Source organism: Oncorhynchus tshawytscha, unplaced genomic scaffold, assembly GCF_018296145.1.
Source record: "Oncorhynchus tshawytscha isolate Ot180627B unplaced genomic scaffold, Otsh_v2.0 Un_contig_1711_pilon_pilon, whole genome shotgun sequence".
In the NCBI taxonomy this organism is placed as follows: domain Eukaryota; kingdom Metazoa; phylum Chordata; class Actinopteri; order Salmoniformes; family Salmonidae; genus Oncorhynchus; species Oncorhynchus tshawytscha.
Window position 1 is genome coordinate 241,619 of NW_024609735.1, and position 25,277 is coordinate 266,895.

Consider the following 25,277-nt stretch of genomic DNA (forward strand, 5'->3'; position numbering starts at 1 on the left):
TGAGGTAGTTGTTACTGGGCCGGCTGTGAGGCAGTGACTGGGTCGGCAGTGAGGTAGTTGTTACTGGGCTGGCAGTGAGGTAGTCATTAGTCATTACTGGGCCGGGCAGTGAGGTAGTCATTAGTCGTTACTGGGCCGGGCAGTGAGGTAGTTGTGAAGGTAGAACAAGGATACTAAAGACCACAGCTACACCGCCAGATCTCATCTACATTCTCCTCTGAAAAATGTCCATCTGCCTTTTGTGGTGGGTGCAATTATTCAAAGTTTATGCTCTTGGTTATTACATTCTTGGTCCACAACATTTCAAAGCGTAATTGTTATTATATATTGAGCGTTATTGAAAAAAAATTCCACAAATAAAAACACACATTCTTGAAGCTTTATTTTCCAACATCTTTATGATAATGTAGTCATGTCCAACCTAGAAGAAAAGATTTCAACACAACTGGAGTACATAATGAATAAAGAACAGAACAGTTACTGATTGGGTGAGGGACAAGGAGACCATCCACAATCTAGTTACTGATTGGGTGAGGGACAAGAAGACCATCCACAATCTAGTTACTGATTGGGTGAGGGACAAGGAGACCACCCACAATCTAGTTACTGATTGGGTGAGGGACAAGGAGACCATCCACAATCTAGTTACTGATTGGGTGAGGGACAAGGAGGACACAATCTAATGACTTTAACAGTAAAAACAACAGTTAAAACATGCATGGTTAGAAACAGTGCCATATGAATGCAATAGAAACAGGTATAGAACAACCCAATGACTCTTCAGTATGGTGATGTCATACAGGGCAGCAATTAGGCTATTAGTCACAGCTACATCCAAAATGGCACCCTATTCCCAATAAAATGCACTACTTTTGACCAGAGCCGTATGGGCCCTGGTCAAACATAGTGTACTATAATAACGAATAGGGTGAGGTTTAGAACGCAAAACAGTCATGGTCTACTGCAGGTCCGCCTAATTAGAGACAATTTATATTTTACTATAAATTCTACATCCTACACATTTAGAAACATCTCATTCTTGATTCTGCCACCTTTGAATTGATTGGGTCTCTGAATGAGAGTGGAATTTCTCCTCTTAGTTTAATTGCAGGGTTAAAGTAAACCTGTAAGTCCATGTCCAGGGCAACGTGGGGGAAAGTCTAGTGGCAGTCTGTGAGACCGGGTTCAACAGGCTGAAGAGGTTCCCTTGTGAGGACGCACAGCCACTAACTGAAAATGTTGTTGATGATGGTAGGAGACAGACAGGTTCGGGCACAGCCATAAGTGTGTGTGTGTGTGGTGGGTGTGTATGTGTGTGGTTAAGGTGATTGGAGACTGGGATGCTTTTAAAACCAAAGGGCTCCCTTTCTGGAGAGGCCCACAGGTCTCCCTTTCTGGAGAGGCCCACAGGTCTGCCTCTCTGTGTGGTTAATGAAGACGTCACAGAATGTCGGTTAAGCTACACACATTCCTACACTGACTGCAGGGCCAGCCCTGGATCCACACTGAATATTGCGCCATTTTCCAAATTCAAACTAAACTTAGCTCTGAAACAAGCAATATTTAGTGTGGATTCCAGGCTAGTTGACACGCAGCAAACCAGTAAGGTCTATTCAGAGGAGTTGGAGTCTAGTCTTGAGGATGATGTTTCACAGCTCAGTCAGACATGGATGGAGACCTCGCGGAGCGTCCACTAGCAGGGCTGTTACTGAAGGACCAACCAGGAGGCAGAGCTGTGTTCTAGTCAGACATGGATGGAGACCTCACGGAGCGGAGCGTCCACTAGCAGGGCTGTTACTGAAGGACCAACCAGGAGGCAGAGCTGTGTTCTAGTCAGACATGGATGGAGACCTCGCGGATCGTCCACTAGCAGGGCTGTTACTGAAGGACCAACCAGGAGGCAGAGCTGTGTTCTAGTCAGACATGGATGGAGACCTCGCGGATCGTCCACTAGCAGGGCTGTTACTGAAGGCATGGGAGTCCCTCTCCTTGTCTTTACTCTCATGTTTGTGTTTGTGTTTATGTTTGTGCTTCTTCTTCTTCTTCTTCTTGTGCTCGTGGTGGTGGTGGTGATGGTGGTGGTCACCGCTGTGTTTGGAGGAAGAGGTGGACTCTTTGCCGAAGGAAGAAGGTAAGGGGGTGACAGGCAGGGAGAGGACGGCCTGGTCCACGGCTGGAGGTTCCTTACCTGAGGAGGGGAGAGAGGAGACAGGAAGAGACGGATTTAACGTACTGAATGCCAATCAGATAGAAGTGCATCGTGTTCGTGAAAAAAAAAAGGACTAGATTGTCTGAAAGCAGAATGATAAGTGCAGGATGTTTGACGGGGTGCTGACCTGGTGTGGATGGCCTCTCCAGGATGTTGAGGTGGTGGTGGATGAACGCCTGGCTGTCATGGGGACTCTCCATGTCAATCTCATCTTCCTCCACAGTGTTGAACTGAAACAACAACATCATCATCAGTCATAACCATCTGATCTGATCTTCCTCCACGGTGTTGAACTGAAACATCATCATCATCATCAGTCATAACCATCTGATCTGATCTTCCTCCACGGTGTTGAACTGAAACATCATCATCATCATCAGTCATAACCATCTGATCTGATCTTCCTCCACGGAGTTGAACTGAAACATCATCATTCAACACCCTCACAAGATAGTGCAAACCACAGTGATTCGCAGCAAGTCAAATACGATCAGCAATGGGATTGCGCCAGTTGTATTGTATCAGTTTAAAAGGAAAGATCTAGATTAATCCAGACACACTGAGTCCACAGTGGCACTGCTTCAGTCCTCAGGGAAGCCTGAAATGGTTCACACACACACACACACACTAACACATGGACACACACACACACACACACACACTAACACACACACACACTAACACATGGACACACACACACTAACACATGGACACACACATGGACACACACATGGACACACACATGGACACACACACTAACACATGGACAAACACACACACACTAACACATGGACACACACACACACACTAACACATGGACACACACACACTAACACACACACACACACTAACACATGGACACACACACTAACACACGGACACACAACACACGGACACACTAACACACGGACACACTAACACACGGACACACTACACACACACACACACACTAACACACGGACACACGCACACACACTAACACATGGACACACTAACACATGGACACACTAACACATGGACACACTAACACATGGACACACTAACACACACATTATTGGGTAAAGCCTGTAGTGAAAGCCCAGAACAGTAAAAGCGCCTCCCCACGGCGCTCGAGATCCTTACTCTGATCTTGAATTTTTTACTGGTGTCCTCTTCCTGCAGGACCTGGCCTGGCTCCGGTGAGGACGAGCCCAGCGGGCCAACGACACTGTCCAACTTCCTCTTCAGACCCTGAGGGGGCGGGGCCACACCACTGGACATAGACACGCTGGACACTGTCTCCATGGTGATCAGGCCCTCATCCAGCTGGAGAGGGGAAGGGGAGAGAGAGAGAGGGAAATGAGTGTTATAACAAAACTCAGATGAGGTTGACAGAAAAGATTTTAGGTGAAGATTTAATAAGACACAATAAGGCCCAAGTCCCCACTAAAATATATTAATTATATTAAAAAGGTTAAATCGTTAGTATTTTTTGTTCTTGTTACACTGCTAGTGAAGCCCATGACAGGGATATGAACGCCCATGGTGATGCCAGTCATCTCTGTGGTGTCTGGTCCCTGTTCAGGCTTGATAGTGGGGTTGAGCACGGCCTTCTTCTCCTTGAGGTTGAGTACCAGGCCCAGCTCGGGCAGGGGCAGGCAGGAGGGACGCGTCAGACCAAACAGAGTGTAGTACAGATTGACCGCGTCACACCGCAACCGCCAGTCATGAGACGTACCTGGGGGAACAGTGGCATGACAGGGTCTGAACACATTCAACATTACAGCGTCATTCAACTTTACAGCGTCAACTTTACAGCGTCATTCAACATTACAGCGTCATTCAACATTACAGCGTCATTCAACATTACAGCGTCATTCAGCTTTACAGCGTCATTCAGCTTTACAGCGTCATTCAACTTTACAGCGTCATTCAGCTTTACAGCGTCATTCAGCTTTACAGCGTCATTCAGCTTTACAGCATTCATTCAGCTTTACAGCGTCATTCAGCTTTACAGCGTCATTCAGCTTTACAGCGTCATTCAACAGCGTCATTTTACAGCGTCATTCAACTTACAGCGTCATTCAACATTACAGCGTCATTCAACATTACAGCGTCATTCAACATTACAGCGTCATTCAACTTTACAGCGTCATTCAACATTACAGCGTCATTCAACTTTACAGCGTCATTCAACATTACAGCGTCATTCAACTTTACAGCGTCAACATTACAGCGTCATTCAACTTTACAGCGTCAACATTACAGCGTCATTCAACTTTACAGCGTCATTCAACTTTACAGCGTCATTCAGCTTTACAGCGTCATTCAGCTTTACAGCGTCATTCAGCTTTACAGCGTCATTCAGCTTTACAGCGTCATTCAACTTTACAGCGTCATTCAACTTTACAGCATCATTCAGCTTTACAGCGTCATTCAGCTTTACAGCGTCATTCAACATTACAGCGTCATTCAGCTTTACAGCGTCATTCAACATTACAGCGTCATTCAACTTTACAGCGCCATTCAACTTTACAGCTGGACAAAAGTAATGTCCAGAATATTGTAAAGTTTCACAATTGTTTTCTAAGCCAAGCCAGTGGTAGTAATACCATTGGTATGAATGGAATCACTGATACCGGGTCTAGTTAAATCCATTGGTATGAATGGAATCACTGATACCGGGTCAAGTTAAATCCATTGGTATGAATGGAATCACTGATACCGTGTCAAGCTAAATCCATTGGTATGAATGGAATCACTGATACCGGGTCAAGCTAAATCCATAAAAACACAGGAAGCGGTTTAGGAACAGGGTCTTTGTTTTAGAAAAGCTTTGAGAAAACTAGAAATGCACATTGTGCATAAAACTACAGTAGTTTATTCAGTTTCCAGTCATAGTTAGTGTTATCATGTACTTTAACATCTGATAAAATAGAGATTAACTGGTTTAAATTTAACATAACAGATCCTTGCAAGACCTCGTCAGTTGTTTTTCCAAGCCAGATGATAATAACAGTGGTGTGAATGTAATCACTGACGTTATGGTGCTGGGAATAATAACATAAACGGCAGATTATCAACAGTTTATTACGGCGAGTCATTAACTGGGTTGGCAACGAGAACGACGGTCCACTGCCAACAGTCACAACCAACCACAGAAGTACATTCAAAACATATGAAATAGTACGCTACAATAAACATAACAAGTGTCGCGCCGCCTCAGATCACATCTACAACCCCCCAGCAGTCCAGTAAAAATATCGACCTTGTTTGAAAAAAGGTGCTAATTCTTCCAAACGTTACGCAAGTCTTTCAAATAACAGATTTCTGTAGGGAGGAGGACCGTTTACAGCTCACACTGGTTTGATGCAACACATAATAAGTCCATTGTCCAAACTGTCTGTCTCCCTCTTTCTGTGTCTGTCTGTCTCCCTCTTTCTGTGTCTGTCTGTCTCCCTCTTTCTGTGTCTGTCTGTCTCCCTCTTTCTGTGTCTGTCTGTCTCCCTCTTTCTGTGTCTGTCTGTCTGTCTGTCTGTCTGTGACAGCACCCGTCAGCTCTGCGTTTCCAGGCCCCTCCTGACAGACCGTGTTTGAGCAGGTTAGTGTTCTCCGAGGCTCTCTCAGCTGTGTTTGACCTCATTGTAACTGGAGCCCGTGCCTGGAGCCCCCCCTCCAAACTCCCCAAAACACGGTCTACATCCCAAAACACACCCCATTCCCTATATAGTGCACTACACAAAGGCCTGGTCATAAGTAGCACACTGTATATTTGGAGATTGGATGCCATTTGGGACACAACCCTATTGAGGCCCGTCCCAGCAGGTCCCTGTATCCCTCAAGACATGGACAAACCTACAAACACGATAAAACATGATCCTTCTCTTCCCTGGGAGAGAAACAGATGTTTTACGACTGTTAAAGAGAAAACGTCTCTCTCTTTGAAAAGACATTTCACAACGTTTTGGCACCTTTTGAAACAAGGTTTATATGAGCCTGCTGGGGGGATGTCCGTGTAATGTGACGCTGAACATTTGCTTATAGTTTGATATTGTAGTGTAATAATGGGTCAGACAGACAGTTGAAGTTAGGACCTGGAACATAATGTAATACTGGGACGTCAAAGGAGTATTGGGACAGTGACACGTATTCTGGTTTTAGCTCTGTATTCCAGCACTTTGGATTTGAAACGATACAATGACTACGAGACTATGAGGTTAAAGTGCAAACATCGAATTCGACAGTTGTGCAACTCTTACCATCACAAACATTGATAAATGACTGTTGGGGTTAGCTAATTACACACATGGATTTGATTTGTGAGCAGTAACTCCGTCTCTGGCTGGAAATCACTCCAGGTTGGGGGTTTGACTAGCCAGGTCTGACTGGATATCACTCCAGGTTGGGGGTTTGACTAGCCAGGCCTGAGTGGATATCACACCAGCCCCAGGTGGGGGTTTGACTAGCCAGGTCTGAGTGGATATCACACCAGCCCCAGGTGGGGGTTTGACTAGCCAGGTCTGAGTGGATATCACACCAGCCCCAGGTGGGGGTTTGACTAGCCAGGCCTGAGTGGATATCACTCCAGGTTGGGGGTTTGACTAGCCAGGCCTGAGTGGATATCACTCCAGGTTGGGGGTTTGACTAGCCAGGTCTGAGTGGATATCACTCCAGGTTGGGGGTTTGACTAGCCAGGTCTGAGTGGATATCACTCCAGGTTGGGGGTTTGACTAGCCAGGTCTGAGTGGATATCACTCCAGGTTGGGGGTTTGACTAGCCAGGTCTGAGTGGATATCACTCCAGGTTGGGGGTTTGACTAGCCAGGCCTGAGTGGATATCACTCCAGGTTGGGGGTTTGTCTAGCCAGGCCTGAGTGGATATCACACCAGCCCCAGGTGGGGGTTTGACTAGCCAGGCCTGAAAGATATCACACCAGCCCCAGGTGGGGGTTTGACTAGCCAGGCCTGAGTGGATATCACACCAGCCCAGGTGGGGGTTTGACTAGCCAGGCCTGAGTGGATATCACACCAGGTTGGGGGTTTGTCTAGCCAGGCCTGAGTGGATATCACACCAGGTGGGGGTTTGTCTAGCCAGGCCTGAGTGGATATCACACCAGCCCAGGTGGGGGTTTGACTAGCCAGGCCTGAGTGGATATCACACCAGCCCAGGTGGGGGTTTGACTAGCCAGGCCTGAGTGGATATCACACCAGCCCAGGTGGGGGTTTGACTAGCCAGGCCTGAGTGGATATCACTCCAGCCCAGGTGGGGGTTTGACTAGCCAGGCCTGCGTGGATATCACACCAGCCCAGGTGGGGGTTTGACTAGCTAGGCATGAGTGGATATCACACCAGCCCAGGTGGGGGTTTGACTAGCCAGGCCTGAGTGGATATCACACCAGCCCAGGTGGGGGTTTGACTAGCCAGGCCTGAGTGGATATCACACCAGGTTGGGGGTTTGTCTAGCCAGGCCTGAGTGGATATCACACCAGGTTGGGGGTTTGTCTAGCCAGGCCTGAGTGGATATCACACCAGGTTGGGGGTTTGTCTAGCCAGGCCTGAGTGGATATCACACCAGCCCAGGTGGGGGTTTGACTAGCTAGGCCTGAGTGGATATCACACCAGCCCAGGTGGGGGTTTGACTAGCCAGGCCTGAGTGGATATCACACCAGCCCAGGTGGGGGTTTGACTAGCCAGGCCTGAGTGGATATCACACCAGCCCAGGTGGGGGTTTGACTAGCCAGGCCTGAGTGGATATCACACCAGCCCAGGTGGGGGTTTGACTAGCTAGGCATGAGTGGATATCACACCAGCCCAGGTGGGGTTTGACTAGCCAGGCCTGAGTGGATATCACACCAGCCCAGGTGGGGGTTTGACTAGCCAGGCCTGAGTGGATATCACCCAGGTGGGGGTTTGACTAGCCAGGCCTGAGTGGATATCACACCAGCCCCAGGTGGGGGTTTGACTAGCCAGGCCTGAGTGGATATCACTCCAGCCCAGGTGGGGGTTTGACTAGCCAGGTCTGAGTGGATATCACTCCAGGTTGGGGGTTTGACTAGCCAGGCCTGAGTGGATATCACACCAGCCCCAGGTGGGGGTTTGACTAGCCAGGCCTGAGAGGATATCACACCAGCCCCAGGTGGGGGTTTGACTAGCCAGGCCTGGTGGTCTCTGTCTGTACTGCGTCTCATCAGGTTTGATTAGTTATGTCTGATCTTAAATGGCACCCTATTTGCTACATAGTACACTACTTTTAGTCCAGAGCCCGACGTAGAAGATTTATGTGGGCTCTGGTCAAACATAGTGCACTACATAGGGAATAAGGTGCCATTTAAGATGCACTAAGGTCTCACCTGAGTTCATGAGTTTCCACAGCTGGTCGACCAGAGCCTCGTTGCAGAGTGGAGACTCGGCTGCTTTGGTGAAGGGAGGGTTTTTACCCAGCATGCTTAGGATCTTGTGTCTGAATGAACATAGAGAAAGTAGAGGTTAACATCCTGTTACTTCACAGCCGCAGACCATCAGATAACACCTTTCCTGGGACAAACCATCACATAACACCTTTCCTGGGACAAACCATCACATAACACCTTTCCCGGGACAAACCATCACATAACACCTTTCCCGGGACAAACCATCACATAACACCTTTCCCGAGACAAACCATCACATAACACCTTTCCCGTGACAGACCATCAGATAACATCTTTCCTGGGACAAACCATCACATAACACCTTTCTTGGGACAAACCATCACATAACACCTTTCCTGGGACAAACCATCACATAACACCTTTCCTGGGACAAACTATCACATAACACCTTTCCTGGGACAAACCGTCACATAACACCTTTCCTGGGACAAACCGTCACATAACACCTTTCCTGGGACAAACCATCACATAACATCCTCCCTAGGACAGACCATCAGATAACACCTTTCCTGGGACAAACCATCACATAACACCTTTCCTGGGACAAACCATCACATAACACCTTTCCTGGGACAAACCATCACATAACATCTTCCCTAGGACAGACCATCAGATAACACCTTTCCTGGGACAAACCATCACATAACACCTTTCCTGGGACAGACCGTCACATAACACCTTTCCATAGTACACTACTTTCCTAAGTAGAAGATTTATGCACTGGGACAAACCGTCACATAACACCTTTCCTGGGACAAACGTCACATAACATCCTCCCTAGGACAGACAATCAGATAACACCTTTCCTGGGACAAACCGTCACATAACACCTTTCCTGGGACAAACCGTCACATAACACCTTTCCTGGGACAAACCGTCACATAACACCTTTCCTGGGACAAACCGTCACATTGGTGAAGGGGGACAAACCATCACATAACACCTTTCCTGGGACAAACCATCACATAACACCTTTCCTGGGACAAACCATCACATAACACCTTTCCTGGGACAAACCATCACATAACACCTTTCCTGAGACAAACCATCACATAACACCTTTCCTGGGACAAACCATCACATAACATCCTCCCTAGGACAAACAATCAGATAACACCTTTCCTGGGACAAACCATCACATAACACCTTTCCTGGGACAAACCAACACAACACCTTTCCTGGGACAAACCAACACATAACACCTTTCCTGGGACAAACCATCACATAACACCTTTCCTGGGACAAACCGTCACATAACACCTTTCCTGGGACAAACCATCACATAACACCTTTCCTGGGACAAACGTCACATAACACCTTTCCCTAGGACAGACAATCAGATAACACCTTTCCTGGGACAAACCATCACATAACACCTTTCCTGGGACAAACCATCACATAACACCTTTCCTGGGACAAACCATCACATAACACCTTTCCTGGGACAAACCGTCACATAACACCTTTCCTGGGACAAACCATCACATAACACCTTTCCTGGGACAAACCGTCACATAACACCTTTCCTGGGACAAACCGTCACATAACACCTTTCCTGGGACAAACCGTCACATAACACCTTTCCTGGGACAAACCATCACATAACACCTTTCCTGGGACAAACCATCACATAACACCTTTCCTGGGACAAACCACACATAACACCTTTCCTGGGACAGACCATCACATAACACCTTTCCTGGGACAGACCATCACATAACACCTTTCCTGGGACAGACCATCACATAACACCTTTCCTGGGACAAACCATCACATAACACCTTTCCTGGGACAGACCATCACATAACACCTTTCCTGGGACAAACCATCACATAACACCTTTCCTGGGACAAACCATCACATAACACCTTTCCTGGGACAAACCATCACATAACACCTTTCCTGGGACAGACCATCAGATAACACCTTTCCTGGGACAAACCATCACATAACACCTTTCCTGGGACAAACCATCACATAACACCTTTCCTGGGACAAACCATCACATAACACCTTTCCTGGGACAAACCATCACATAACACCTTTCCTGGGACAAACCATCACATAACACCTTTCCTGGGACAAACCATCACATAACACCTTTCCTGGGACAAACCATCACATAACACCTTTCCTGGGACAAACCATCAGATAACACCTTTCCTGGGACAAACCATCACATAACACCTTTCCTGGGACAAACCATCACATAACACCTTTCCTGGGACAAACCATCACATAACACCTTTCCTGGGACAAACCATCACATAACACCTTTCCTGGGACAAACCATCACATAACACCTTTCCTGGGACAAACCATCACATAACACCTTTCCTGGGACAAACCATCACATAACACCTTTCCTGGGACAAACCATCACATAACACCTTTCCTGGGACAAACCATCACATAACACCTTTCCTGGGACAAACCATCACATAACACCTTTCCTGGGACAGACCATCACATAACACCTTTCCTGGGACAAACCATCACATAACACCTTTCCCTGACAAACCATCACATAACACCTTTCCTGGGACAGACCATCACATAACACCTTTCCTGGGACAAACCATCACAATACATCCTTCCCTGACAAACCATCACATAACACCTTTCCTGGGACAAACCGTCACATAACACCTTTCCTGGGACAAACCGTCACATAACACCTTTCCTGGGACAGACCGTCCCATAACACCTTTCCTGGGACAAACCATCCCATAACACCTTTCCTGGGACAAACCATCCCATAACACCTTTCCTGGGACAAACCATCCCATAACACCTTTCCTGGGACAAACCATCCCATAACACCTTTCCTGGGACAGACCCTCACATAACACCTTTCCTGGGACAGACCCTCACATAACACCTTTCCTGGGACAAACTATCACATAACACCTTTCCTGGGACAAACTATCACATAACACCTATCCTGGGACAAACTATCACATAACACATTTCCTGGGACAAACCATCACATAACACATTTCCTGGGACAAAACATCACATAACACCTTTCCTGGGACAAACCATCACATAACACCTTTCCTGGGACAAACCATCACACAACACCTTTCCTGGGACAGACCATCAGATAACACCTTTCCCGACAAACCATCACATAACACCTTTCCCTGACAAACCATTACATAACACTTTCCCTGACAAACCATCACATAACACCTTTCCTGGGACAAACCATCACATAACACCTTTCCTGGGACAAACCATCACATAACACCTTTCCTGGGACAGACCATCACACAACACCTTTCCTGGGACAGACCATCAGATAACACCTTTCCTGGGACAAACCATCAGATAACACCTTTTCTGGGACAAACCATCACATAACACCTTTCCTGGGACAAACCATCACATAACACCTTTCCTGGGACAAACCATCACATAACACCTTTCCTGAGACAAACCATCACATAACACCATTCCTGGGACAAACCACATAACACCTTTCCTGGGACAAACCATCACATAACACCTTTCCCTGACAAACCATCACATAACACCTTTCCTGGGACAGACCATCAGATAACACCTTTCCTGGGACAAACCATCACATAACACCTTTCCTGGGACAGACCATCACATAACACCTTTCCTGGGACAGACCATCACAATACATCTTTCCCTGACAAACCATCACATAACACCTTTCCTGGGACAAACCATCACATAACACCTTTCCTGGGACAAACCATCACATAACACCTTTCCCTGACAAACCATCACATAACACCTTTCCCTGACAAACCATCACATAACACCTTTCCTGGGACAAACCATCACATAACACCTTTCCTGGGACAGACCATCACATAACACCTTTCCTGGGACAGACCATCACATAACACCTTTCCTGGGACAAACCATCACATAACACCTTTCCTGGGACAGACCATCACATAACACCTTTCCTGGGACAGACCCTCACATAACACCTTTCCTGGGACAACCCTCACATAACACCTTTCCTGGGACAAACTATCACATAACACCTTTCCTGGGACAAACTATCACATAACACCTTTCCTGGGACAAACCATCACATAACACCTTTCCTGGGACAAACCATCACATAACACCTTTCCTGGGACAAACCATCACATAACACCTTTCCTGGGACAAACCATCACATAACACCTTTCCTGGGACAAACCATCACATAACACCTTTCCTGGGACAAACCATCACATAACACCTTTCCTGGGACAAACCATCACATAACACCTTTCTGGGACAAACCATCACATAACACCTTTCCTGACAAACCATCACATAACACCTTTCCTGGGACAAACCATCACATAACACCTTTCCTGGGACAAACCATCACATAACACCTTTCCTGGGACAAACCATCACATAACACCTTTCCTGGGACAAACCATCACATAACACCTTTCCTGGGACAAACCATCACATAACACCTTTCCTGGGACAAACCATCACATAACACCTTTCCTGGGACAAACCATCACATAACACCTTTCCTGGGACAAACCATCACATAACACCTTTCCTGGGACAAACCATCACATAACACCTTTCCTGGGACAAACCATCACATAACACCTTTCCTTCCTGGGACAAACCATCACATAACACCTTTCCTGGGACAAACCATCACATAACACCTTTCCTGACAAACCATCAGATAACACCTTTCCTGGGACAAACCATCACATAACACCTTTCCTGGGACAAACCATCACATAACACCTTTCCTGGGACAGACCATCACATAACACCTTTCCTGGGACAGACCATCACATAACACCTTTCCTGGGACAAACCATCACATAACACCTTTCCTGGGACAAACCATCACATAACACCTTTCCTGGGACAAACCATCACATAACACCTTTCCTGGGACAAACCATCACATAACACCTTTCCCTGACAAACCATCACATAACACCTTTCCTGGGACAAACCATCACATAACACCTTTCCTGGGACAGACCATCACATAACACCTTTCCTGGGACAAACCATCACATAACACCTTTCCTGGGACAAACCATCACATAACACCTTTCCTGGGACAAACCATCACATAACACCTTTCCTGGGACAAACCATCACATAACACCTTTCCTGGGACAAACCATCACATAACACCTTTCCCTGACAAACCATCACATAACACCTTTCCTGGGACAGACCATCACATAACACCTTTCCTGGGACAGACCATCACATAACACCTTTCCTGGGACAAACCATCACATAACACCTTTCCTGGGACAAACCATCACATACACCTTTCCTGGGACATGGCAAATAACCACTAATAAGGGAAACAGGATGTTTCAGGATGAATATATTTAGATTCAAACCTCTGAGCATGAAGTATCATCAATACATTTCGTCAGACTACGGGTCTAAATTAGTTAAATCAGTTGATAAATTCACTGTAACAGCACTAAACAAACTACCCCGTTGTCTTGCTGCCTTAAGACAAAATGTCCCCATATCCTGAAGCCAGATAAATACATCATGATGCATCTTTATGTATGAGGCAGCGAACACAACAGACAAACACACAGTACCTGATGTAGTGAGCCGGGTCATTCTGGACCATGTTGAGCAGCCACTGCAGTTCCACGGAGCTCCTGTCAACTAGCAATAGACAGCATGTTAAAAAACCCACACAGAGTCAGTGTGATGTTACTACTATAACAAGAAGAGATACTCTCTAGGTAGGAGTCAGTGTGATACTACTATAACAAGAAGGGATACTCTCTGGGTAGGAGTCAGTGTGTTGTTACTACTATAACAAGAAGGGATACTCTCTGGGTCGGAGTCAGTGTGTTGTTACTACTATAACAAGAAGGGATACTCTCTAGGTAGGAGTCAGTGTGTTGTTACTACTATAACAAGAAGGGATACTCTCTAGGTAGGAGTCAGTGTGTTGTTACTACTATAACAAGAAGGGATACTCTCTGGGTAGGAGTCAGTGTGATGTTACTACTATAACAAGAAGGGATACTCTCTAGGTAGGAGTCAGTGTGATGTTACTACTATAACAAGAAGGGATACTCTCTAGGTAGGAGTCAGTGTGATGTTACTACTATAACAAGAAGGGATACTCTCTAGGTAGGAGTCAGTGTGATGTTACTACTATAACAAGAAGGGATACTCTCTAGGTAGGAGTCAGTGTGATGTTACTACTATAACAAGAAGGGATACTCTCTAGGTAGGAGTCAGTGTGATGTTACTACTATAACAAGAAGGGATACTCTCTAGGTAGGAGTCAGTGTGATGTTACTACTATAACAAGAAGGGATACTCTCTAGGTAGGAGTCAGTGTGATGTTACTACTATAACAAGAAGGGATACTCTCTGGGTCGGAGTCAGTGTGATGTTACTACTATACGGTCTGATATACCACGGCTGTCAGCCAATCAGCATTCAGGGCTGGAACCACACAGTTTATAATGAGGTTTATAGCAAGGAGTGTGTGTGTGGGTGTGCATGTTGCTTCTACAGGTGAGGTGCTGTCTCTCTAGCTAGTAGCTACAGCCCACAGAGTGAAACAGACTGATGACTGAGAAAGGTGCCATTCAGTCTGGATGGATATTTAGGGTCAAGATGTTCAACCCCAGAGATTAAAACAGACTGACTGGTGACGTCTGGATGGATATTTAGGGTCAAGATGTTCAACCCCAGAGATTAAAACAGACTGACTGGTGAGTCTGGAGGGATATTTAGGGTCAATATGTTCAACCCCAGAGAACTAGGCCGTGTGTGAAATGGCACCTCGTCTCCTTGTATTCAGAAAGTATTCACTAACCCCATCCCTATATCCACATGTTGTTACGTTACAGCCTGATACTAAAATAGATTACATAGATGTTTATCTACACACAATACCGCATAATGACAAAGCGAAAACAGCCCCCACCCCCGCTAAAGGCACCTAAAGACTCTCAGATCATGAGAAACAAGATTCTCTGGTGTGATGAAACCAAGAATGAACTCTCTGGTCTGAATGCCAAGCGTCACGTCTGGAGGAAACCTGGTACCATCCCTACGGTGAAGCATGGTGGTGGCAGCATCATGCTCTGCGGATGTTTTTCAGTGGCTGGGAGACTAGTCAGCATCGAGGGAAAGATGAACGGAGCAAAGTACAGAGAGATCCTTGATGAAAACCTGTTCCAGAGCGCTCAGGACCTCAGACTGGGGCGAAGGTTCACCTTCCAACAGGACAAGGACCCTAAGCACACAGCCAAGACAACGCAGGAGTAGCTTCTGGACAAGTCTCTGAATGTCCTTGAGTGGCCCAGCCAGAGCCCGGACTTTAACCTGATCGAACATCTCTGGAGAGACCTGAGATTAGCTGTGCAGCGACACTCCTCATCCAACCTGACAGAGCTTGAGAGGATCTGCAGAGAAAAATGGGAGAAACTCCCCAAATACAGGTGTGCCAAGCTTGTAGAGTCATATCCAAGAAGACTCGAGGCTGTAATCGCTGTCAAAGGTGCTTCAACAAAGTACTGAGGAAAATATCTGAATACTTATGCAAATGTGTATAAGACAGTAGTTTTTTTTGGAATTGTTAGTTAGATTACTTGTTGGTTATTACTGCATTGTCGGAACTAGAAGCACAAGCATTTCGCTACACTCGCATTAACATCTGCTAACCATGTGTATGTGACAAATAAAATTTGATTTGATTTGATTTGAATGTGATAGTTATTTATTTTTTATTTACAATTTTCAAAAATGTCTAAAAAAAAACTGTTTTTGGTTCGTCATTATGTGTTATTGTGTGTAGATTGATGAGAAAACAAAACAATTGAATACATTTCAGAATAAGTCAAGGGGTCTGAATACTTTCTGAATGCTCTGTAGTCAAGTGCACTACTTCTGGTTAGAGCCCTTATGGGACTAATTCAAACCCTACGTTGATCTGGCTAAATGTAGTGCACTACATAGGGAATAGGGTGTGTCCTACTAACTTCACTAGGACTAGTTCGGTGCATACCTCTTGTGTAGTCCACCACAGCTTCCAGCGCTGCGACACGAACATCCACAAAGTGTCCGTATTCTGCATAGGATTTAAACAGAGAGGGATCACTGGGAATATGACCATTCTTCTGGAGCATCCGGATAGCTCTGAGACAACTGAGAGAGAGGGGGGGGGGAGGGGGGAAGAGGGAGGAGTGGGGGGGAGAGAGGGGGGATGGAGAGAGAGAGGGGGATGGGAGAGAGAGGGGGATGGGAGAGAGAGAGGGGGATGGAGAGAGAGAGGGGGATGAGAGAGAGAGAGGGGGGGGAGAGAGAGAGGGGGATGGAGAGAGGGGGATGGGAGAGAGAGAGGGGGATGGAGAGAGAGAGAGGGGATGAGAGAGAGAGATGGGGGGATGGAGAGAGAGAGGGGGATGGAGAGAGAGAGAGGGGGTGGGTGGAGAGAGGAGAGAGGGGGATGGAGAGAGAGAGGGGGGATAGAGAGAGAGAGGTGGGTGGAGGAGAGAGGTGGGTGGAGAGAGAGGTGGGTGGAGAGAGAGAGGTGGGTGGAGAGAGAGAGGGGGGAGAGAGAGAGGGGGATGGAGAGAGAGGTGGGTGGAGAGAGAGAGGTGGGTGGAGAGAGAGAGGTGGGTGGAGAGAGAGAGGGGGGTGGAGAGAGAGGGGATGGAGAGAGAGGGGGATGGAGAGAGAGGGGGATGGAGAGAGAGAGAGGTCACTCATCTATAAGCCTAAATCAAAGTTCCTGATTTCTAACGCACCAATACCCTTTAGGGGTAAAAGATGTGGAGTTCTACATGTGGAAATCAAAGTAGCAGATTGTGCCTTTGAGGCATTTTGATTGATAAGATCATGCAGGTGGGAAGGTTTCCCCTGGCACTCAACTAGCTTCCTGTACGGGACGTGTTTGGCAATATTTGGGGAGAGGGTACAAGGGCCAAAAAGCTTCCACACCAGCTAGCTCAACAATGACGCTTTGGGTCAACCACTATTTGGTCAATCTTTTATCAATCAACACAATGTAAAGCGGCCAATCAAAACAGACACCAAGCACCCACATTTACCACCACCACCACTAAACACCACCATTTACCACCACCACCACTAAACACCACCATTTACGACCCACATTTACCACCACCACCACTAAACACCACCATTTACCAGCACTAAACACCACCCACATTTACCATCCACATTTACCACCCATATTTACCACCACCACCACTTACCACCCACATTTACCACCAGCACCCTTTACCACCACCACCCAAATTTACCACCACCTCCAACCAGCACCACCATTTACTACCCACATTTACCACCACCACCACCCACATTTACCACCACCTCCAACCAGCACCCACATTTACCACCAGTACCCACATTTACCACCACTACCATTTACCAGCACCACCACCATTTACCAGCACCACCACCATTTACCAGCACCACCACCATTTACTACCACCACCACCATTTACTACCCACATTTACCATGTACTATTACTCCACTCCACTTAACTTCTGTTCTACCGGACAGTGATGGTGTTGCGGTAGCTGGGCAGTAGTGATGATCTCCTCCAGGATGTTTAGTTTATATAGTATAATGTATAGTGGGTATCTATAGTAGTGATTATCTCTATCTGACAGTGATGGTGTTGCGGTAACTGGGCAGTAGTGATGATCTCCTCCGGGATGTTTAGTTTATATAGTATAATGTAAAGTGGGTATCTATAGTAGTGATTATCTCTACCTGACAGTGATGGCGTTGCGGTAACTGGGCAGTAGTGATGATCTCCTCCAGGATGTTTAGTTTATATAGTATAATGTATAGTGGGTATCTAGAGTAGTGATTATCTCTACCTGACAGTGATGGTGTTGCGGTAGCTGGGCAGTAGTTTCTCCATGTTAAGAGACCGTGTGATCTCCTCCAGGATGAGACGTACGTCTCCGTTGAGGTTGTCCACGGTGCGCACCTCGTTGCTGATGCTGATGGCCGGGGTCAGGGAGTTGGTGAGGGCGTCAATCAGCTCGGCGCGGTAGTAGTTGTCGGAGAACTAGGAGAAAGAGAAGGGCAACAACATTAAAGGCATTAGTGCCTGGTCAGTGTGGCCCAGTGGTCAGCACAACCAACTCCAGAACACCATACAGAATTACCAACGATGGCGACCCCTGGTTCAACACTCTCTGAACGGTTCATCTCCTTCACCCTGTCACCTTCTAATCACTGGTCACAACAAAACAAACCCCATCTCACCTTGTTCTTCCTGTTGTCGTTGTACTTGATGAGGTCCAGGATGAAGTTGAGGACGTCTTTGGGACAGAGGTTCTGGATGTCTCTGAGCTGAGCCATGGCTACAGGCATGGTCTAGGTACAGATCAAACACAGCTCATTACAGACGGCAAAATACTGGACGACAGTACTACAGATTTCTTGCAATTTCCAAGGAAACTAATTCAGATTTTCCTAAAGGTTTAGGTTCGGTGACGAAGTAAAAACCTCCTACAGTGTGTAACTTGTATCCCATGACTGATCAGATATTTAACAGACAGACTTAGTCTCGTGATCTACGTTAATTAAGGTGACAGTTAAATACCTTCTGTAGGAAGTAGCTCTGGAAGCTGATGAAGGTGTTGGTCTTGACGATGTTTGGACAGCTCTTACAGCAGAACATTCTGGTGAACAGAGACTTCATGGCTGGAGGACCGGTCCAGGTGCTCATCATGGAGTTGGCGATCTATGAATGTTACAAACAGGAAATACATGATACAGCTTCCTCCTCCTGTTCTATCTGAGCTGATGTGTAACAGCTAGCTATCCTCCTCCTGTTCTATCTGAGCTGATGTGTGACAGCTAGCTATCCTCCTCCTGTTCTATCTGAGCTGATGTGTGACAGCTAGCTATCCTCATCCTGTTCTATCTGAGCTGATGTGTGACAGCTAGCTATCCTCGTCCTGTTCTATCTGAGCTGATGTGTGACAGCTAGCTATCCTCCTCCTGTTCTATCTGAGCTGATGTGTGACAGCTAGCTATCCTCCTCCTGTTCTATCTGAGCTGATGTGTGACAGCTAGCTATCCTCCTCCTGTTCTATCTGAGCTGATGTGTGACAGCTAGCTATCCTCCTCCTGTTCTATCTGAGCTGATGTGTGACAGCTAGCTATCCTCCTCCTGTTCTATCTGAGCTGATGTGTGACAGCTAGCTATCCTCCTCCTGTTCTATCTGAGCTGATGTGTGACAGCTAGCTATCCTCGTCCTGTTCTATCTGAGCTGATGTGTGACAGCTGCTATCCTCCTCCTGTTCTATCTGAGCTGTGACAGCTAGCTATCCTCCTCCTGTTCTATCTGAGCTGATGTGTGACAGCTAGCTATCCTCCTCTGAGCTGATGTCCTGTTCTATCTGAGCTGATGTGTGACAGCTAGCTATCCTCCTCCTGTTCTATCTGAGCTGATGTGTGACAGCTAGCTATCCTCCTCCTGTTCTATCTGAGCTGATGTGTGACAGCTAGCTATCCTCCTCCTGTTCTATCTGAGCTGATGTGTGACAGCTAGCTATCCTCATCCTGTTCTATCTGAGCTGATGTGTGACAGCTAGCTATCCTCGTCCTGTTCTATCTGAGCTGATGTGTGACAGCTAGCTATCCTCATCCTGTTCTATCTGAGCTGATGTGTGACAGCTAGCTATCCTCGTCCTGTTCTATCTGAGCTGATGTGTGACAGCTAGCTATCCTCCTCCTGTTCTATCTGAGCTGATGTGTGACAGCTAGCTATCCTCGTCCTGTTCTATCTGAGCTGATGTGTGACAGCTAGCTATCCTCGTCCTGTTCTATCTGAGCTGATGTGTGACAGCTAGCTATCCTCCTCCTGTTCTATCTGAGCTGATGTGTGACAGCTAGCTATCCTCGTCCTGTTCTATCTGAGCTGATGTGTGACAGCTAGCTATCCTGGTGAACAGGGACGTCACAGAGCAGTGGAGTTCGCTATCTAGACACAGAAGATACTGAATAATAGACGTATTAGCTAGTAATCTAACTAGGATGTCACATGACACTCTGAAGAAGGTTTCCTGGACAAAACGTTGTGCTATTCATTTGAAAGTTAACTGCAAGGGGACAAGAGAGTGTAAATATGATTAGATTTTCTAGTCTGGCTTCTAGCAGACTGGCTTCTAGCCTGTTACATGAGGAAGTGACAGAGCTGAGGGTCTCCCTGCTCTCTCTCAGCAGGATATTAGAGAGAAGGACAGAGCCGAGGGTCTCCCTGCTCTCTCTCAGCAGGATATTAGAGAGAAGGACAGAGCCGAGGGTCTCCCTGCTCTCTCTCAGCAGGATATTAGAGAGAAGGACAGAGCTGAGGGTCTCCCTGCTCTCTCTCAGCAGGATATTAGAGAGAAGGACAGAGCTGAGGGTCTTCCTGCTCTCTCTCAGCAGGATATTAGAGAGAAGGACAGAGCTGAGGGTCTCCCTGCTCTCTCTCAGCAGGATATTAGAGAGAAGGACAGAGCTGAGGGTCTCCCTGCTCTCTCTCAGCAGGATATTAGAGAGAAGGACAGAGCTGAGGGTCTCCCTGCTCTCTCTCAGCAGGATATTAGAGAGAAGGACAGAGCCGAGGGTCTCCCTGCTCTCTCTCAGCAGGATATTGGAGCGAAGGACAGAGCTGAGGGTCTTCCTGCTCTCTCTCAGCAGGATATTAGAGAGAAGGACAGAGCCGAGGGTCTCCCTGCTCTCTCTCAGCAGGATATTAGAGAGGAGGACAGAGCCGAGGGTCTCCCTGTTCTCTCGCAGCAGGATGTTGGAGAGAAGGACAGAGCCGAGGGTCTCCCTACAGGGCTGGGTGGCGAGCGGTCAGGATGTTGTCATTTTTCAGCAAGGTAAACACAAGGCCCTGGAGTGGACGGGTGTGTGTATATGTGAGTGTGTGTATCTAAGTGTGGGTGTGTGGACTCTGCTTGGACTTGCCCCTAAGCCTTTCCTGTCGGCTCCCACTCATTCAACAAAGACAGCCCATCACCGGCCTGCCAAGGCTATCAGGGGTACCTGTTAACATCCTGTTAACATCAACTAGCTAAATTCAATTCTGGAAGCCAATGAAACCATGAAATGAAATAACCATGTAACTCCACATTTAAAGAAAATATGGATTCAGACGAAAATATTATAAATGGAGGAAATGAATCGGATATGGGGGGTTGATGGATAAAGCAAAAACAAGCCACAGGATAACGTTCTACAGGGGTTGTCGAATTGGGTTTTAAAAGAAGAACGAAGACTAGGAAGGTGGGTGGCCTACTGCCACAGCAGTCCCCTTGGCTTAGAATAAAGGAATGATGTGCTCAACTCTGGATTCACCACATTAAAACCCCACCATGGTTAATGGAGGGATAAAGAGGGATGTATGGGTGAAGCGGACCTCTTACCTTGGCGAGGCAGAAGCAGGCGCCCTGGCGGACCTCTTACCTTGGCGAGGCAGAAGCAGGCGCCCTGGCGGACCTCTTACCTTGGCGAGGCAGAAGCAGGCGCCAAGGCGGACCTCTTACCTTGGCGAGGCAGAAGCAGGCGCCCTGGCGGACCTCTTACCTTGGCGAGGCAGAAGCAGGCGCCCTGGCGGACCTTGTAGAAACACTGGTCCTGTTCTAGGATGTCAGTGAGGGCCAGACGGGAGGCCGGCGTGGGGAACTTCTCCAGGGCTAAAATAGACTCCTCCTGGGCCACGACGTCACGCTCGTACCTGAGGAAGATACTTCTGAACCATGAAGAATACTACCAGGACAAACAAACACACCTTTTCTAGTTCGCATTGAACTCCATGTTGAAATGTCAGATCTATAGCTTGTGCTATCACAGCGCTGTGGCGTGATCTGTAGTCGCGGCTCTGTGGCTTGATCTGTAGTCGCGGCGCTGTGGCGTGATATGTAGTCGCGGCGCTGTGGCGTGATCTGTAGTCATGGGGCTGTGGCGGGATCTGTAGTCGCGGCGCTGTGGCGTGATCTGTACTCGCAGCTCTGTGGCGTGATCTGTAGTCGCGGCGCTGTGGCGTGATCTGTAGTCGCGGCTCTGTGGCGTGATCTGTAGTCATGGGGCTGTGGCGTGATCTGTAGTCGCAGCTCTGTGGCGTGATCTGTAGTCGAGGCGCTGTGGCGTGATCTGTAGTTGCGGCACTGTGGCGTGATCTGTAGTCGCGGCTCTGTAGCGCGATCTGTAGTCGCGGCACAGTGGCGCGATCTGTAGTCATGGGGCTGTGGCGTGATCTGCAGTCGCAGCGCTGTGGCGTGATCTGTACTCGCGGCGCTGTGGCGTGATCTGTAGTCGCGGCACTGTAGTCATCTTTGTCATGTTTGTAAATAAGAATACTTCCAGGACAAACAAACACACCTTTTCTAGTTCGCAATGAACTCCATGTTGAAATGTCAGATCTATATCTTGCTATCACAGCCCTGTGGCGTGATCTGTAGTCGCGACTTTGTGGCGTGATCTGTAGTCGCGGCTCTGTGGCGTGATCTGTACTTGCGGCTCTGTGGCGTGATCTGTAGTCGCAGAGCTGTGGCGTGATCTGTAGTCGCGGCTCTGTGGCGTGATCTGTACTTGCGGCTCTGTGGCGTGATTGTAGTCGCGGCTCTGTGGCGTGATCTGTAGTCATCTTTGTCATGTTTGTAAATAAGAATACTTCCAGGACAAACACCTTTTCTAGTTCGCATTGAACTCCATGTTGAAATGTCAGATCTATATCTTGCTATCACAGCGCTGTGGCGTGATCTGTAGTCATCTTTGTCATGTTTGTAAATAAGGATAGTCTTTTTTAACTTGTGCTCAAGAATACATGAAGAAACAAATCCATTCAACGGCCAGTTCCTAAAAGTAAAAGGTGAAGAGTCCTGTACCTGAGCTGGTACTGCCACATGAAGTCTGCCTGCTCAAACTCCACCTTACGCAGGATGGACATGTCCGGATCGATCCGGATCCACAGCAAGGGAGAATCCGCACTGCGTGAGAAACAGAGTTAAGTTTTAGACTCTTTATGGAACGGAACGAACGGAACACTTGTCTGTTAAGGAGGGTGGCTTGTCTGAATTCAACTGATTTGACTAAAACTTTTAACTGAAGTACGTTCATTATTTTAATGGCGAGATCCTTTATTCCCTCTGAGGCTAGGACGTAAACTACTGAGGCTAGGACGTAAACTACTGAGGCTAGGACGTAAACTACTGAGGCTAGGACGTAAACTACTGAGGCTAGGACGTAAACTACTGAGGCTAGGACGTAAACTACTGAGGCTAGGACGTAAACTACTGAGGGTAGGGCGTAAACTACTGAGGCTAGGGCGTAAACTACTGAGGCTAGGCGTAAACTACTGAGGGAGGGTAAACTACTGAGGCTAGGCGTAAACTACTGAGGCTAGGACGTAAACTACTGAGGCTAGGACGTAAACTACTGAGGCTAGGGACGTAAACTACTGAGGCTAGGACGTAAACTACTGAGGCTAGGACGTAAACTACTGAGGCTAGGACGTAAACTACTGAGGCTAGGACGTAAACTACTGAGGCTAGGACGTAAACTACTGAGGGAGGGGTAAACTACTGAGGGGGCGTAAACTACTGAGGGTAGGGCGTAAACTACTGAGGGTAGGTCGTAAACTACTGAGGCTAGGACGTAAACTACTGAGGCTAGGCGTAAACTACTGAGGCTAGGGCGTAAACTACTGAGGCTAGGACGTAAACTACTGAGGCTAGGACGTAAACTACTGAGGCTAGGACGTAAACTACTGAGGCTAGGACGTAAACTACTGAGGCTAGGACGTAAACTACTGAGGCTAGGACGTAAACTACTGAGGCTAGGACGTAAACTACTGAGGCTAGGACGTAAACTACTGAGGCCAGGACGTAAACTACTGAGGCCAGGACGTAAACTACTGAGGCCAGGCGTAAACTACTGAGGCCAGGACGTAAACTACTGAGGGCTGAGGCCAGGACGTAAACTACTGAGGCCAGGACGTAAACTACTGAGGCCAGGGTAAACTACTGAGGCCAGGACGTAAACTACTGAGGCCAGGACGTAAATTACTGAGGCCAGGACGTAAACTACTGAGGCTAGGACGTAAACTACTGAGGCTAGGACGTAAACTACTGAGGAGGCCAGGCGTAAACTACTGAGGCCAGGACGTAAACTACTGAGGCCAGGACGTAAACTACTGAGGCCAGGGTAAACTACTGAGGCCAGGACGTAAACTACTGAGGCCAGTAAACTACTGAGGCCAGGACGTAAACTACTGAGGAGGCTAGGACGTAAACTACTGAGGCTAGGACGTAAACTACTGAGGCTAGGACGTAAACTACTGAGGCTAGGACGTAAACTACTGAGGCTAGGACGTAAACTACTGAGGGTAGGACGTAAACTACTGAGGCTAGGACGTAAACTACTGAGGCTAGGACGTAAACTACTGAGGCTAGGACGTAAACTACTGAGGCTAGGACGTAAACTACTGAGGCTAGGACGTAAACTACTGAGGCTAGGACGTAAACTACTGAGGCTAGGACGTAAACTACTGAGGGTAGGCGTAAACTACTGAGGGTAGGCCGTAAACTACTGAGGTTAGGACGTAAACTACTGAGGCTAGGACGTAAACTACTGAGGCTAGGACGTAAACTACTGAGAG

At 47.4% G+C, this 25,277-nt stretch overlaps 1 protein-coding gene across 3 annotated transcripts in view; it reads right to left on the reverse strand.

Moving 5' to 3' along the window:
* Positions 1-365: 365 nt before the first annotated feature.
* taf2 (TAF2 RNA polymerase II, TATA box binding protein (TBP)-associated factor) overlaps positions 366-25,277 on the reverse strand; it is a 51,301-nt gene continuing 26,389 nt past the window's right edge. Inside the window, exons 16-28 of one of the 3 annotated variants that reach the window (XM_042317379.1) lie at positions 23,506-23,607; positions 22,205-22,355; positions 19,226-19,366; positions 18,886-18,996; positions 18,492-18,685; positions 16,645-16,784; positions 14,207-14,276; positions 8,538-8,647; positions 3,694-3,926; positions 3,332-3,514; positions 2,337-2,439; positions 1,936-2,188; positions 366-1,762 (exon numbers count right to left, since the gene is read on the reverse strand). In XM_042317379.1, the coding sequence (XP_042173313.1) occupies positions 1,741-1,762; positions 1,936-2,188; positions 2,337-2,439; positions 3,332-3,514; positions 3,694-3,926; positions 8,538-8,647; positions 14,207-14,276; positions 16,645-16,784; positions 18,492-18,685; positions 18,886-18,996; positions 19,226-19,366; positions 22,205-22,355; positions 23,506-23,607 (1,813 nt within the window). In that variant the 3' untranslated portion in view covers positions 366-1,740. Of the gene's footprint in view, positions 2,189-2,336; positions 2,440-3,331; positions 3,515-3,693; positions 3,927-8,537; positions 8,648-14,206; positions 14,277-16,644; positions 16,785-18,491; positions 18,686-18,885; positions 18,997-19,225; positions 19,367-22,204; positions 22,356-23,505; positions 23,608-25,277 lie in introns of all 3 variants that reach the window. The other 2 variants (XM_042317378.1, XM_042317377.1) reach the window with 2 other exon arrangements.